The 17,952-nt window shown below is 34.4% G+C and overlaps 1 protein-coding gene across 2 annotated transcripts in view; it reads right to left on the reverse strand.

Annotated features, from left to right (window-relative positions):
* Positions 1 to 17,952, reverse strand: part of PPA2 (inorganic pyrophosphatase 2) — an 87,192-nt gene that overhangs the window by 33,246 nt on the left and 35,994 nt on the right. For both annotated transcript variants that reach the window (XM_032333059.1, XM_032333058.1), the window contains one exon: positions 16,127 to 16,253. In XM_032333059.1, coding sequence (XP_032188950.1) covers positions 16,127 to 16,253 — 127 coding nt within the window. The remainder of the gene's footprint in view (positions 1 to 16,126; positions 16,254 to 17,952) is intronic.

Consider the following 17,952-nt stretch of genomic DNA (forward strand, 5'->3'; position numbering starts at 1 on the left):
GGCTTTTCCAAGTTTAGCAATCTCCAGTTTAATTTAGTTTTTCTTAACTAATTTTGAGTTAGAAATTTATAAAAGCAAAGAAATTAATCTAAAATATCTTAGTCAAAACCCATCATTCTGCCTGTAGACAATAAAGGATCGTAATACTTCACATTTTTTAAAAGAAATTTTTGTAACTTATCATTTTCCATTATCAGAGATATTGGTATATTTTCCTGTAATCTGGTTTCTTTTCAGTATATACCAATTCACTTGTTTCTAAAACCTAAAAAAAGTCACAAATTGTGATCTACTAAGCAAAAAGAAAAAAAAAGTGGTTTGTGAATTGAAGTTTCTTCTGTTCTTTTTTACTAAAAGTACACTCTCACACAAGGGAGAGTTTCTAGTCATATGTGCTTGCCTAGACTTCAATTTTACCTAGATTTCAGAAACAAATGATGTAAAAGAGGTGAAAAGTTGAGCTGATAAGGTTAATTTCATACAGAGAGCTCATCAAGAGTGAGAAATACCTGAACTATGAGATCTTTTAATCTACAGATACAGTAAAGCAATAATGAACTTTAAAAATGAAGATATATTAAATTATGTATTAAAAATAAACAGAACATAAAGAAATTTTAAGCATGAGAAAATGAGGACAACAAATCCAGTAAACAATACAAAAAATCCAAAAATCAACAATAAAAGATTTTAAATAACTCTCCTGCCTACCATAAAAGAATCACACCCAGTCCCCTCAACTTTTTGTATAACTAAAAATTGGATATTGAAAACAAAAAAAGGAAAATATACTCTTTGTTATTTACTTAATGAAAACCTTTTTTGGTCCAAAAGGAAATAAAAACTCTTAAGAATATTCAGAAAATAACAAAAATAAGAACACTCAAAGTTTACAAGAAGAAATAAGGTAAACTATGAAAAATATCCCATTTGGAATGGCACTAAGTTCAAACTTCAGTTCTGGCACTCACAGAGTGCATCATCTTAGTCTGTGTGTTTCCTCAATCACAAAATGTACAAAATCAAGGTTGTTGTGAAGATTAAATGAGATAAATTAAAAATCATTTAATAAAAAAAAGGGATAATTCTTAAGAATTATAATTCTTCCAATCCTGGGGTGCCTGGGTGGCTCAGTGGGCTAAAGCCTCTGCCTTGAGCTCAGGTCATGATCTCAGGGTCCTGGGATCGAGTCCCGCATTAGGATCTCTGCTCAGCGGGGAGCCTGCTTCCTCCTCTCTCTCTGCCTGCCTTTCTTGTGATCTCTGCCTACTTGTGATCTCCTTCTGTCAAATAAATAATAAAATCTTAAAAAAAAAAAAGAATTATAATTCTTCCAATCCCCTAAAGCCTTTTCCATGTAATGTTAGACACAGTTATATTCACAGGCAAACCTAGAGTCTTACATGCTCAAAAATAAATAAATATGAACTAATAATTAAGAAAATTACTGAAAAAATTTTCATTAATACTGACAGTTATTTGATGTTTAATGTGTATGACTACTAAGAAATTGAAGATAGGCATTGATATAAGCACTGTAAACAAGCAATAAAAATAACAGGAAAGGCATCTGGACATACACACACATAAACACATGCACACTTAATCATAACATTTTTCTACAGACATACTTTTTCTTTTCTTTTCTTTTTTTTTTTTTTTAAAGATTTTATTTATTTATTTGACAGAGAGAGAAATCACAAGTAGGCGGAGAGTCAGGCAGAGAGAGAGAGAGAGAAGCAGGCTCCCGCTGAGCAAAGAGCCCGATGCGGGGCTCGATCCCAGGACACTGAGATCATGACCTGAGCCAAAGGCAGCGGCTTAATCCACTGAGCCACCCAGGCGCCCCCAGACATACTTTTTCTTATGGTAAAGTTCAGGCCTCAAATGAATTTGTAATTTCTTATTTAATGATGAACACATTTACCTTTATTTCTAGTATTACTGCAGTTTAGTTCTTGTAAAGTTTTTTCATTTCTACCATGTTTAAGTTAAATCTAAACAACCATTTTTTAAAACATCTGGAACAGACAGGAAAATATATACATAAAATTTCTTTATTTCTAAAGTGAGACTCAGTCAGTTCAAGTACACTAAACACATTATCTATCAATTAAAAGCAATGCCCTACTATCTGAAGCACTTCCCTTTATAGAAAACAGACACCTCTGACAAAATCGAGGCAGTGAATTCATGTTTCAACAAACTCCCTCAGGTTTACCTATACTGAGATAGAAAACTTAAAAACACAAAGCCAAAAATACTCAAAAACAAGATAAGCACCATGGAGACTCAATATGGAACAAAAATACCGGTAAGGTAAAAGCAAGAGGACCATAAGATTTATTGCACATACTAGAATATTTCTGGGACTCTTAATCAAGAGAAAAAAAACAGCCAAAAGAAACCAATCCTGAGATGACCCATGCAAATGAGGATTTTAAAGTACTTATTACAAACACAGTCAAGGATATTCAAAAAAATATGATTATGAAGGATTGAACATGTGGAAATTTTAGTTAAGGAGGAAAAATTATACAACTATCAGAAAAAAGAACCATATGAGGGAGTATATGAAAAGAAAAATCAGATGGGCTTAATAGCAGAACTTGGACTTGACAAAAAAAAAAAAACAAACAAACAAACCACAGAAGTAGAAGACAAAAACAATAAAAATTATCCTGTCTGAAGAAGAGCAAGGAATAAAGACCGTAAAGACATAAAGAGAGCTTTAGGAACCAGTGAGACAATAGAAAGTGGTCTAAAATATGTGTATTAGGAGTCTCAGAATGAAGGTGAGAGAATGGGTAAAAAAGATTACAGTAAGTAATTTGGATTTTACCCAAATGTGGTAAAAACATGAACATGAAAATCTGCAAAGTTCATATATCCTAAGCAGGATAAATATAATGGAAAGGACAGCTTAGCATATCACAGAAAAAGTGCTGAAATCTAAAAAAAAAAAAAAGAGAAAATCATAAAAATAGTCTGAGGAAAACATTATATACTGGATAATAATACATTAACTGTTGATTTATTATCAGAAACAGTGGAGAATAAAAGAAAATGGAACACCTTTACAAAAATCTCTTTAACTCAAAATTCTATATCCATTGAAATTATACTTTCAAAACAAAGGCAAGAAAAAAAACAGTATCAGATCAATGAAATGGAGAGAATTCATCACCAGCAGAACTGCGCTACAAAAAAATGCTGAACTCTTCATGTTGAAGATAAATGACAACAAATGGAAACTACAGGTCTTCAGCTTCTTTTCATTTTCTTAACAAAATATATAGGTATGGACATGGCAAATATGGGGGTAAATGTAAAAAATTGTGTGTGTGTGTGTGTGTGTGTGTTTCTTCTGGTTTCCCAAATTTCACAAATCAATTTGTGTTTGAGAGATAGATGCAATTCAGCGTAATGGTCCCTCAAAATTTGCAAATTACAGGCATCAGCATCAATAAAGTAATGACAGTGCCAAAAAAAGAAAAGTCAGAATTTTAAGTATAAATATCTTCTCCTTTAAAAATAAGTGAAAATTCGCCCATTTTGGATTTATTATTTTCAGATTTTGCTCAATACACTCATCTATCTATTTATCAATAACTACATGCATATTCACTTATTCATCAATTTTAAAAAATCTATTGAGCACCTATAACATGCCAGGCATTATAACAAGCCTTGTACTGGAAAAATTACTGCTAAATACCTAGACACAAATCTAACATAAATTGTAACAAGATCTTCACAATAATCTACAAGTACTTTACTAAAAGAAATAATAGAACTCCTGAATAAATGACAAAATATATAAATATATTCATTGATGCAAACATTTATTAATGATAGCATAAATCCTTGACAATTTGATCCCAAAATTTGCACAGAGTAAAGCACAAGAAAAACCAAGACAAGTCTGAAAAAGTAAAACTAAAAGAGAAAGATTTGCCTTGCAAATGTTTTATTATGAGGCTATAGTAATTAAATAATATGGCACTGGCTCAGGAATAGATCACTGACACTAAACAGAATCCAGAAATAGACTCTTAGTATAAATAAGAATGCAATATATGATAAAGGAGACATTTCAAAACAGTGGGAAGAAAACAGATTTTTCTGGTAAGTGGTGTTGGAAAAATCATACATATGGAAAAAATAAAATTCCACATAGACTAAAAATCCAATTGTTAAAAAAAAAATATAAAAGAACAAAGAGGAAACAAAAAGAAAAACATCTTTTTGACTATGTAAGAAATCCTTAAGAAACAAAATGTTGAAGTCATGTATAAAAATGATGGACAAAAAGAATATATCAAAATTGAAATCTCTAGAAGCCAAAAGGCCACAGTTTCTCTGAAGATGGGGAGAAAATATTTGCAGCCTAAATGATAAAGAATTAACTACCAAAATATCCAAGGAATTTCCATATATCAATAGAATATATCATCTCAGTAGAAAAATGGTGAGCACCAAAATACTAGCCAACAGGATCCAACAGTACATTAAAAGAGTTATTCACCATGACCAAGTGGGATTTATTCCTGGGCTGCAAGGTTGGTTCTACGTCCACAAATCAATCAAGGTGATACAATACATTAATAAAAGAAAGAACAAGAACCACATGACACTCTCAACAGATGCTGAAAATGCATTTGACAAAGTACAGCATCCTTTCTTGATCAAAACTCTTCAAAGTGTAGGGATAGAGGATACATACCTCAATATCATCAAAGCCATCTATGAAAAACGACAGTGAATATCATTCTCAATGGGGAAAAACTGAGAACTTTTCCGCTAAGGTCAGGAACATGGCAGGGATGCCCATTATCACCACTGCTATTCAACCTAGTACTACAAGTCCTAGCCTCAGGAATCAGACAACAAAAAGAAATTAAAGGCATCCAAATCGGCAAAGATGAAGTCAAACTCTCACTCTTTGCAGATGATATGATACATTATGTGGAAAACCCAAAAGACTCCACTCCAAATCTGCTAGAACTTGTACAGGAATTCAGTAGTGTCAGGATATAAAATCAATGCACAGATATCAGCTGCATTTCTATACACCAACAATAAGACAGAAGAAAGAGAAGTTAAGGAGTCAATCCCATTTATAATTGCACCCAAAACCATAAGATACCTAGGAATAAACCTAACCAAAAAGGCAAAGAATCTGTATTCAGAAAAGTAGAAAGTACTCATGAAAAAAATGGAGGAAGACACAAAGAAATGGAAAAGCGTTCCATGCTCATGGATTGGAAGAACAAATACTGTGAAAATGTCTATGCTACCTAAAGCAATCTACACGTTTAATGCAATCCCTATCAAAATAGCATGAATTTTTTTCAAGGAAATGGAACAAATAATCCTAAAATCTATGTCGAACCAGAAAAGACCTTGAATAGCCAGAAGAATGTTGAAAAAGAAAGCCAAAGATGGTGGCATTACAATTTCAGATTTCAAGCTTATTACAAAGCTGTCATTATCATGACAGTATGTATGGTTCAGTCATAAAAACAGACACATAGATCAATGGAACAGAACAGAGAGTCCAGAAATGGACCCTCAACTCTATGGTCAACTAATCTTTGATAAAGCAAGAAAGAATGTCCAATGGAAAAAAGACAGTGTCTTCAACAAATGGTGTTGGGAAAACTGAACAGCCACATGCAGAAAAATGAAACTGGACCATTTCCTTACACCACACACAAAAATAGACTCCAAATAGATAAAGGACCTCCATGTGAGAAAGGTATCCACTAAAATCCTTAAGGAGAACACAGGCAGCAACCCTTCGACCTCAGCCGCAGTGGCTTCTTCCTAGGAACATCATCAAAGGCAAGGGAAGCAAGGGCAATGAACTACTGGGACTTCATCAAGATCAAAAGCTTTTGCACAGCAAAGGAAACAGTTAACAAAACCAAAAGACAACTGACAGAATGGGAGAAGATATTGCCAAACGACGTATCAGAAAAAGGGCTAGTATCCAAAATCTATAAAGAACTTATCAAACTCAACACCCAAAGAACAAATAATCCAATGATGAAATGGGCAGAGGACATGAACCGACATTTCTGCAAAGAAGACATCCAGATGGCCAACAGACACATGAAAAAGTGCTCCACATCTCTTGGCATCAGAGAAATACAAATCAAAATCACAGTGAGATACCACCTCACACCAGTCAGAATGGCTAAAATTAACAAGTCAGGAAATGACAGATGCTGGTGAGGATGTGGAGAAAGGGGAACCCTCCTACACTGTTGGTGGGAATGCAAGCTAGTGCAGCCACTCTGGAAAACAGCATGGAGGTTCCTCAAAAAGTTGAAAATGGAGCTATCCTATGACCCAGCAGTTGCAATACTGGGTACTTACCCTAAAGATACAAATGCAGTGATCCAAAGGGGCACATGCACCCAAATGTTTATAGCAGCAATGTCCACAATAGCCAAACTTTGGAAAGAACTTTGGAAAGAACCTAGATGTCCATTAAAGATGAATGGATAAAGAAGATGTGGTGTGTGTGTGTGTGTGTGTGTGTGTGTGTGTGTGTGTGTGTGTATACATATATATATATATGTATATATATATACATATACATACATATATATATATATATATATATGTATACACACACACACACACACACACACACACACACACACAATGGAATACTATGCAGCCATCAAAAGAAATGAAATCTTGCCATTTGTGACCATGTGGATGGACCTAGAGGGTATTATGATTAGCGAAATAAGTCAATCAGAGAAAGACAATTATCATATGATCTGAGAAAGTTGAAAGGCAACGTGGCGGGCTTATGGGGTAGGAAAGGAATAAATGAAACAAGATGGGATCGGTAGGGAGACAAACCCTAAGAGACTCTTAATCTCATAAAACAAACTGAGAGTTGCCGGGGGGAAGAGAGTAGGGAGAGGGTGGTAGGGTTATGGATATTGGGGAAGGTATGTGCTATGGTGAGTTCTGTGAACTGTGTAAACCTGGCGATTCACAGACCTGTGCCCCTGGGTCTAATAATACATTATATGTTAATTAAAAAATTTAAAAATTAGAAAAAACGAAAACAGAAAAATGGTGAGCAATATGCATAGGCAATTCACAGAAAGGAAGATACAAATAATAGCTAATAAATAAATGAAAAAGACTTCTATCCCAGCACTAAGTAGAATAATGCAAAGTTAAATGAAGATACCATTTTTCATCTATCAGATTGGCAAAACAAATTTTTTAAATGCTTGGTAATAGTTTGTCATTGAAGTTTCAAAATTTGTAGATTAGGTATTATTTATGTCCTTCATACAAATTAGGAAACTGGGGTTACAAAATCTGCTCAGGATCTCAAAGGACAGAGTAACAACCTCAATAGCTTTAAATCTAGGGTAACAGCTGTAGGTGTGTGTGGCGGGGGAGGGATAGCCCCAAATTTGATTAGGTGATTACATCTCCTACTTAAATGTATATCAAATCTACTATCAATTATTCTAGATTTCAAGACCTGAATATCCAACCAGCAGAGGATCAGCTAATAGAATGATTCTCTACTTGGATAAATCTAGAAGATCACCCAAGGAGCTTTATCAAACTACACATACAGATGCACATTTCTTACTTCCTATCCACATCCCCAAACTAAGAATCACCTGTACTTCCATGAAGAAAATCTAGAGAAAAAAAATTAGAACGTTGGTTTTATCTGGTTTATTTCCACCAAACCAAACCATGAAGGGAAGGAAGCATATAATCAGCTGAGGATTTTTTTGTTTTTATTTTTAGATAAAAATCAGTAACACAAATGTAATGCCATATCTCTTTGTTCACATTATTTAAAAGAGAAAAAAACATTAGGAAATGGTCACATGCTTGAAATTTTGTCCAGGGAGGATTTAAAAAAAAAAAAAAGAGAGGAAGAAAAAAAGAAAGGAAAAAGAGTTTCCAATTCTATGAGACTTTACCAAAGGAAATGATGCAAATGCACAAAGCTCTCCTTCCAATTCCAGAGCTGCTGCACTCACAGAGCTTAGCATGTGCACAAGTGGCCTCTAAACAAAATCCGTGGGAAGCAAGAACATATGTTTCTAATGATTTCTTAGAAACATTCACAAGAAACAACAGTTCCATTCCATAACACGTACTGTATTTTCTGCATAACAAACAGAGGCTAGAAACTCTAGCCTCTAACTACTATCTACTACTAACTATCACAAACTGAGCTAGAGCTCAGTGAATTAATAGTCTGAATAGTTTCTGTTAGATCTGACTCAGATCTCTGATTCAGACTTTTTTTTCACACTGCTCTATGCATCCAGGCTTCATAGCACAGACTGAGGCAGCAACCCTCGTTTTGTTGACTTTTCCTTCTCCGTTACCCTTTTCTACCAATTCTACTCTTATCAACACCTGTACTAGAATATATTAATATCAAGAAAAATAATGGAAATTAACATACATCAAAAAAAGTCATAACAAACAAGGTAATTCTACACAGAGGCCTATTTGTACTGTATCAGAAAAACCTCCTGGAAAGAGCTGGTAGATCTTTTTCCCGAAAATATAAATATTCATTGCCATTTCACAAGAAACTTTGTATGATCAGTAAAATAAAAACTATCTAGGTGCCTTGTACATAGCAGAAATTCAAATTTTTTCTAATCTAATTTTAATTTGAAGCATATAGCAAAGTGGCTAAATATTCAGGTTTTGGGTTGCAAAGCCCTCCAACGAAGTTCTAGCTCCATCATCTAAAAGTTACCTTAGCGTAAGATTTGCCAGGCACCTGGGTGGCTCAGTGGGTTAAGTGTCTGCCTTCAGCTAAGGTCCTGATCTCAGGGTCCTGGAATTGAAGCTCCTGCTCAGTGCACAGTCTGCTTCTCCTTCTCCCACTGCTCTGCCCCCTGCTTGGCATGTGCTCTCTCTCTTTCAAATAAACAAATAAAATATTTCAAAAAAAAAAAAAAAAGGTCAATGTCCCGAAGAGATCTACCTCGCAATCCTTTAATTTAAACTGTTTCCTTCACCATTATCTTTGAAGATTATTTAGGTGTTTCTACTTTAAAAGAGGCTGAAAATAATGAATTAAAAATATTTCCTAGAACAACCAAAATTTAGAGATTGGTAAATGATCCCTAGGGTTTTTCCCATTAGAGAATCAATCCTGCCCTTTTAGAGATGAAGAAACTAAAGCTTCCAGGAGTTACATGATGTTTCCAAGGTCAGTAACTTACATAAGAGAGGATTTTAGAATTTAGGCCTCCCCTACTCTTCCAACACATCACAGGAATATGAGTGAAACTTAAAAAGCACTGGAAGACATCAAGATTTCAAAAAGAAGTAAGAGGTTCCCAGTAATTTAATTCTATTCGTAATTATAGTACATTTCACTCAATTCATCCCCGTTCCTCAAACTGCCCCCTCCCAACCCCATCCTTATATACCCATGCCTATTAAGGTATGCCAATTAATGAAATCCGAGGAATGAAGATCAAAAAAAGCCATCTTTTTCCGGGGACCTCTAATCACAAGTATCCCACTGATGCCAAAATTATTTAAGAGCCAATGGTCAGTACTCCCAGAAAGCAACGCTGTCCAAGGCTAGGGATACATCTGATTACCCCAGTAGTTTTCAGAGGGGTGGTGAGATGTAGTGAAGAGCATGGGCTCTGAACACTTGGCTCCCTGTATGACGTTAGACAAGTTACAAACCACCCCCAACCCCACAGCAGTGCCTCAGTTTCTTACTCTGAAAAACAAAGTGGGGGGGGGAGGGGACACTATCACATTTTGCCTGAGCTTGTATAAACATCAGACAGATAGTCCACAGAAGAACTCAGCATAGTTACTAAACATGCAGGAATTGTTGCAGAAATATTAGTTTTGGGGATGACAACAGTGACATGCTAGTCCTCTTTTGTGCCAAAGAGTACATGCACAGAAAAGCAAACTGAACTCTATTCTTTCTGGTTATAAAGGTTAACACAAATATTCTCCTTTAAGATTTCTATGCTATTCTCTATTTCTCCCCTAATAACAGTATTAAATTGTGTTTTAGAAAGTAATGAAATCAAACACCATGTTAATTTGCTTATTTTTAAAATAATAATTGCAGGGACACGAGAAGTTCATTTAGAAAATGAAAATTGAGCCAAACAGATTTGGTTTTCACATGTTTATTACTGTCTTGAAAGACGTAGTTTTATTTGACTTTAAAATTTTTTTCTTTTTTTAAAAGATTTTATTTATTTATTTGACAGAGAGAAAGAGAGAGAGCATGAGAGGGGAGAAGGTCAGAGGGAGAAGCAGACTCCTTGCTGAGCAGGGAGCCCAATGAGAGACTCGATCCCGGGACTCCGGGATCATGACTTGAGCCAAAGGCAGTTGCTTAACCAACTGAGCCACCCAGGCGCCCTGACTTTTAAATTTTTCTACACGTAAGCTGAAACTGTACGTATATCAAATACATATACATTATGACAATTCTAAGACAAGTATGATGCCTGCCTTTGAAAAATTCTCAACTGCCTCATTTTAAATAATCCCTTTTTCACTCATGCAGTTTATTAATTCCAGAATGTATCTATATCAACATAGTTGTTCGATTTCAATTTTTTTTCTAATTTTTCATTTTATAAAACTGCAATATCACTGCATGAGCAACATTTAAATAAAGAGGAGAACTAACAATAGTTTTCATTTATTTAACACTCTGAAAGTTGAAGAGGCTTCTGGGCCTATATTAACTCCTAATACGTTACTTCACCTGACATAAGGTCCTCAGGCATCACTGGCAGGTCTGAAGAGGCTCAAACATCTGTTTGGAGAATATGTGAAGCTCTACATTACAGAAGGTGGTTAATTTAACCAAAAGAGAAATTACACATGCCCTAGCATTTGAATCTTTTTAAAAAGCTCCGAACTTGTTTATTTCATAACTAAGCGCTATTATCTCTAATGGCCAAGGCATTCTCTAGTAACAATTTAGGAGCCCTGGGAGTCTTTTTAACTCTTTCAGGCCATTAAGGTACCATTATGAGCATTAGAGCCTGGAACCTAATTACAGTGTATTAAATGGTCTTAGTGCTCTTCAGGTGTTAATGAGCTAGCCAAAGTGAGCAATTTTCTATCAGGGAGTACAAAGAATTTGTTTTTTAAATGTTATTTAGACTATTTTTAGATTTTCACAGTGGCTACTCCAGTTTCAGAAGGCAAAACTTGGAAGATTCAAATAATAAGATTAAAGTTACAGAACTATAGCCAGCAACCACAGCTTCTTTCTAATTGAAATACGTTCTCTGATGCAATGGCTAGTTTCAAATTAGTCACGTCAAAATTAAAAACTATAAATATTAGAAGAGGCTATTATAGTCTACCAAAGTTTGTACATACATTCATTTGGATCAAAAAAGTTCCTTCATAATAAAACCACCCTAAAACGTCCTGGCAGAATCATAATTCAATGAATTAATAAAGCAAAAAATTAATTTTTAAAATATATATGAAAATGTGGAAGGACATACTGTCTATAAATTAACAGACTTCTCTGTTTTCAAAAAAGAAAAAATAGGCACTGATCATGTCAAAAACAGCTTCTTTTTCTTAAAGTAGTGAAAATTAATAAGGATTTATTTTTATAAATGTCTAAGTAACAATGAAAGTGTGTAAAAGGTAATTAAAAAATTCTCTATCAATTTCTGCATTAAACAAATCCTCAGAAAACTAAAGAATTTAAAATATTCCAGATAGTTACTCTTTCCTACATGGTTTTAATCTCTCCTGTTGATCCATCTAATAAAAATGCCAAGATGTATACAGACAGCAAATATTTAAACTGTCATAAAATCATTTACTCCTTTGTGATTAAAAATATCAATTCATATATACTAATTTATATTTAAAGTTGCTGCATTATATATCAAAGTTATTTAAGGAGAAGGTGACCAAAAAAGACATTTCTAACATGTATGGACTCAGAATCAATCTTCCACGCATTTTCTTTAAAGAATTCTGGGAAATATATACTGGCCAACAATAAAAATGGAAAACAAAAAAAGAGGACATGAAAGAATCTAAGAAAAAACAGAACTATTAAGCCAGGGCAGTTGAAAGAAGCCCTGTGATGATCGCTGTGTGGCAAGCTGTTCTCGCATGTCCATAACTAGTCTTTCAATAAGAAGTATGAGAAAGGAGGTAACTAATATTCACATAAAGACTGTAAATGCTAGTTGTTATTTTTCAATTTTCAGATTCAAGATGTCAAACATAAAAGAACAGTTAAAGTACAGAATTTAAACATTATAAATTTAGACATACAGAGCTAACATACAGTTCAGAGAAGCTGGTCTGTAAAAAAAGAAAGAAATAACACAGAAACCTCAATGCCCTAGTTCTATACAGCAACCACATGTTACTGTTCAAAATTAATGAAGCAATAAATAGAGCTTAACGTGTAATGCTTAGAGTTATTAAGATAATCAAAGACAAAAATATGGTAACAAAATTCAAATGTTGAAGAAGTTAAATTCCTTTGGTTTTCAAAGGAGCAACCGGAGTCAAAAGGGAAAAAACATAAATTAAGAAAGAGAGGTTTAAGTACAATGCTTTGAGTAGAGAAGCAACCACTCAGGAGAACTAAAAACATGGGGAGGAAGAGATGAGAAGTCAGACAGGGGATGAGAAGTGGGAAGGAGAATTTTACTTTTTATTTCATATACCTTTCTTTTATACTTCTGAGTTTTTATTTCAAAGTATATGATTATTTTTATAATTAAAAATACCATCCACAATCCTTTGTTTTAATTTTAAAAGGGACACATTAAAAATTTTTAAACATATTGCCAAATTGAAGATTATATATTGTTAATTTTCAAAGATGTAGAGACAGAACAGCAAAAATTTTTAATATCTGTTAGCTAATATTTTTGCTAGTTAATATTTAATCATGACACCAAATATACATTTTTATCTTACTGTAATAAGATCATAAGTTGTTACAATAGGCATTTCATCTCATCTCAAAATCAAGAAATGCTAGGGTCCCCCCTCCCCTGCAGAAGTTCTATTTTTAACCTGTACCATCATATAAAATAAGTTATGTGCTTACAATACTTAAGCTCCTGTTGAATTATAAGTTAGGTGCCTTTAGAAGATAGATTAATTGTTATAAGAGAAAGCTATAAAACAGTATAATTAAATCACATAAAATGATCTTCTAAAAAATTCCTTCACAAATTTAGAAAGCTTTCAATGTCTGCAATTCCTGAGCATCTCTCCGTTCTCATCCCCTCTAATGCCCACCCCCCTTTAATAGGTGTTAATGAAAACACAGACAACACCAGGCTAAGTAATAAAGAAAAAAGTTAAGCTTAAGAATGGTTTCTGTCCAGGGGCGCCTGGGTGGCTCAGTTGGTTAAAGCCTCTGCCTTCGGCTCAGGTCATGATCCCAGGGTCCTGGGATCAAGCCCCACAAGCCCCAGATCGGGCTCTCTGCTCCGCAGGGAGCCTGCTTCCTCCCCTCTCTCTCTCTGCCTGCCTCTCTGCCTACTTGTGATTTCTCTCTCTCTGTCAAATAAATAAAATCTTAAAAAAAAAGGGTATCTGTCCATTAACATTTGCTTAAGCAGCAGGACAACAACAACTCTTCTTTCGTCTGAAATAGTTGAGAGAACATTGGATAATGTTTGGAGACATAGTAAACACAAATCAAAACTTGAGTTTGAATTAAAAATAAAGGCTCCTCTGTAGGGTATCCAGTATTCCATGATTCATTATTTTAAAAAAAATTTATACTACAGTTTTTTCAGCCTTTTACTTTGTACCTGCATCTATTCCTTGGGTCACTGTAAAATAAGAAAGAAAAGAAAATTCAAAAAAGATATGTAGAATCCATTACAATAATGTGAAGGTAAAAAGAATGAGAAGTAATAGAAGAAAACACAACTCCTAAAACTACAAAACTTACTTTACAAACTCTAGATATATAAGAGTTATTACTTCAGGTATTATCCAGAGTGAACACTATACAAATATCCTTCAAGTAAGTAACACCCATTTTCCCTCTGTATACCTTACTCCTTCAGGAAATAAATACAAAACAAATGTAACCATACCACTTCAGAGCAAAATATGTCAATAACACTCATCTAATCTTTTAATTTTAGGATTTTTAAAATGTATTTTGAAGAAGCACTTCTATTTTCTTGATGAGGATATGTGTTTCTTCTGGTGGAATGGAAAAAAAGTCCTTTTTTCTTTCAAAACCAGTTCTTGTAATTATTCTAGTCTGATGTCAGCTCAACCTAAGTAAATTTCAGTATTTCTGCATGTCTTTTTGTATAAGCATACACTAAAAAAATTCAGAAGATGCCAAAGCGCATAGTCATCTCCATTCAAGATACAAGCAGAATTAAAGTTAAAAGAGAGTTAAAATTTTTCATTCTAATTCTTGGGGAATTCAAGAAGGAGGTACGGTACTTAGCCTTATGTAATCTGGTTTCAATCCTGCTAGTTAGAAAACCCGTATTACTATAATCAAGTATGAACTGCTTCATACAGTACTAGAGGTAGACAATGGACACTATAAACAAAAATGAGTTCAAATCATGGTTCTACTATTTAATGGATGTGCCAACTTGGGCAAATTATTTAAATCCCTGGAGCACCTTTTAGATTAAGAATAGTAATATGCACTAGAACAGGTACAATGCTTTGCATATGCGGAGAGTTTAAAAAGTTAAATTGTATCCACAACAAGACTGGGCTAAAGAAGAGTGTATTCCACCTAACAAATAATTTCATTCAGGCTTTCAGCCTCTCCAGTTTCAAGGGGGAATCCCTTAGCAGAGTTTCATGACTTCAGGGTGTCAAATCACAAATTGATTAGTTAGTGGGTTTGTTCTGGCTGTGCTGTTGCACCATTATATTACCAGTTCTCAACTGAGCAGCAGTTAACCTATTAAAAAATGTTAACTGTGTATTTTCCTCTTCTCACATACGTATCCATGAGAAATATGGCAATAAAGAAACCCAGGTAAAGTAGTAAGACGGACAAGAAATATATATGGCTATGGACTCAAGTCTCATATTTTAATTGTAGTTTTTCTGCTTTAGTATTGCCCCTGAGGTTACTTGTACTTCACCTCACCAGACCCTTTCTTTTCTCAAGTACATGCAAGAATGGCATAAAATCTCTGGCTGTTCCATGCACAAGGAAAGGTTTTTAAATGCACATAAATTAAGAGAGGTTAACACATTAAGTGTCAATGAGTTTCAGTCAATTCAGAAATGATGTATTTTCCAGATAAGAACTGAAGTCTAAAGGGAACCAGGAACCTGAAAAAGAATGAAACTGAAAGAAAAAAAGGTAGATAAATAGGGGGAAAGAGTCAAAGAACAGTAATAGTGGCCATATTTTTAACAGTTGATACATGACAGTCAGATGCTTTTAGTAAATCATCTCTTACTGTCAATAAGCTCACAAGTAGGTAGAACTCTCTCCCTTTATAGGTGACAAACCTGAATTTGAAAGGGGTTAAATGATCTACCCAAAGTCACTCAGGCAGGAAGTAGCAAAGAACTCAAATTGAGGTCTGTCCAACTCCAAAGAAAGTCAACTCTTTATCAAACCAAGCTATTTCTGGGACATCAAAATTTTGTCAAAGAGCAGCTACCTTTCCCCCCATTTTTGCACAGATTATATCCTTGATCAACACTACTCCCTTAGTTTTCTTCCTGTTACCCAAATGCATAAACAGAGATTTAAGGGGGGTGAGGGAGGAGGAGGAAGAGGATGGGAAAGGAAGGGAGGGAGGGAGGGAAGGAATGGAGGGAACGGAGGGAAGGAGAAAGGAATCCCGTAGCGTGCACCTTCTTAGTCTGAAGTACCACCTGTTCTCCGATATCCTTTTCTCTCTTTTTATGACCCAACTCAGACACAATCATAACTGACTACCCTTTACATTCTGTGGATGGAGACTGAATAACAAAATATTACACACAAATTTAACTCCCAAATATATACATTGTATTTCAGATGAGACCCTTTTAAAATCTAAGAATTCCAATGACATACTAATTTACTTCTATTTCTGGAAAGTTACAGACTTACCATGAAACTTTGAGGCTTCGGGATCATTCACATTGATAGCAATTATTTTCCAATCTGTTTCACCCTGATCAATAAGAGCCAAAATTCCAAGGATCTTCACATGAATAACCTCTCCACAAGAAAGAACCTTTAAAGAAAAAAGAAATTCAGCATTTGCAAGGTTTTGGAAATTTACTCATACATTATAAAAGCCTATGTGAAAGATTAAAAACACTATAGACTGAAATTTAATAAAGCTTTAAAAATTAAAGATAATTTTAAAACAGTCATAAAGCCTTTCATGATAGAATTCCCTTTTAGAATTAAGTTTCTTGATCCCTTTTTGGAAACTGAAGTTATTTATGTATCTTGAAATTTAATGTACTAGGCCTAGAAACTTATCCTAAACAGAAAATAAAGCCATATATATCATTACATACTTTAAAGCTTGCTTCTGCTGCTTGGGGATAAAAAAGAGACCTGAAAATCCTTCTAAATTGCTTTTTTGGAAACCACATTTATCAGTTACTAGTGAAAAGTAAATTTTTAACATATTAGAATACAGCCTTAAGAAGATGATGAGTGACAGTAAAAGAATTAACAAGTTAAAATACCGATAAAAAAGGTTTCACAAAATGCTTTAAAAAGATTTTAAAGGAAATCAAGAAACTGCATGATGTTGAAGCAGATGTTCCATGTGTTAAAGAAAGTTATTTCAGTGGTTCCCTCAAGTTGCCAATGACAGGTTTATATGCATGCATCCTTTCTATATCCTTTTATTTTTAAAGGTTTGGTTTGCTCTACAGAATTTACTGCAAGCCAAAATTTGAACACATGCTTTGGAACAAATTCCTTCATGACTCAAAAAGCAGCTTTTACATTTGGAAAGCAAGGTATGCAAAAGAAAAGTCACTTTGCGTCTTGAAATTTGAGAGGAAAAAGAAAAAAAACAGATCTGAAACTATGAAGTCAAATAAATCCTTTCAGAACATTTGCAAAATGAATCTAAAATCTTAATATAAATCTACATGAATCTGTAATTAGTTGTAACTAATTACACAAAAGATTAGTGTGACTTTATAAAGTAAAATCTTACTTTTAGGGAAATATGCACAATTATATTAACCAGACTGACATGTTTAGGCTCTACTACTCACCACCTTTTAAACACTATTCAATAGAAAGAAAGAAGCCTGTTCTCAAAGGTTTCCAGTCTTACTAGGGAGACTTACATACCTCATGCCAGGAGATCCTTTATAAAACAAAAATGTTCAAATCTGAAGTTTCTACATAATTACCAGTGTAAGGCTGGACACAATGGATAACTCAGCGATAAACTAGATCACAGGTTCCCAACCAGAGGCAATTTTTGCCCTCTACAGACTATCTGGCAATGTCTGGAAACATTTTTGATTGTCAAAAATGGGGAGGTATTACTAGCATCTAGTGGGAAGAGGCCAAGGATGCCGAACAGAACCATCCCCTATAAAAGAATTATCCATCCAAAATGTCAACAGGTCCAATGAAGACCCTACAGAAGACTTTGGTGGTAGGGGTGTCGTATCAGATGTATAGTTTTTAAAAGCACAATACAAATTGTTTTTTTTTTTTTTTTAAAGATTTTATTTATTTATTTGACAGAGAGAGATCACAAGTAGGCAGAGAGGCAGGAAGAGAGAGAGGAGGAAGCAGGCTCCCTGCTGAGCAGAGAACCTGATGTGGGGCTCGATCCCAGGACCCTGGAATCATGACCTGAGCCGAAGGCAGAGGCTTAACCCACTGAACCACCCAGGCGCCCCAAACTGTTTTATTTTTATTTACAAAAATTGATAATTTACCTTGAAATT

Source organism: Mustela erminea, chromosome 2, assembly GCF_009829155.1.
Source record: "Mustela erminea isolate mMusErm1 chromosome 2, mMusErm1.Pri, whole genome shotgun sequence".
NCBI classification, from domain to species: Eukaryota; Metazoa; Chordata; class Mammalia; order Carnivora; family Mustelidae; genus Mustela; species Mustela erminea.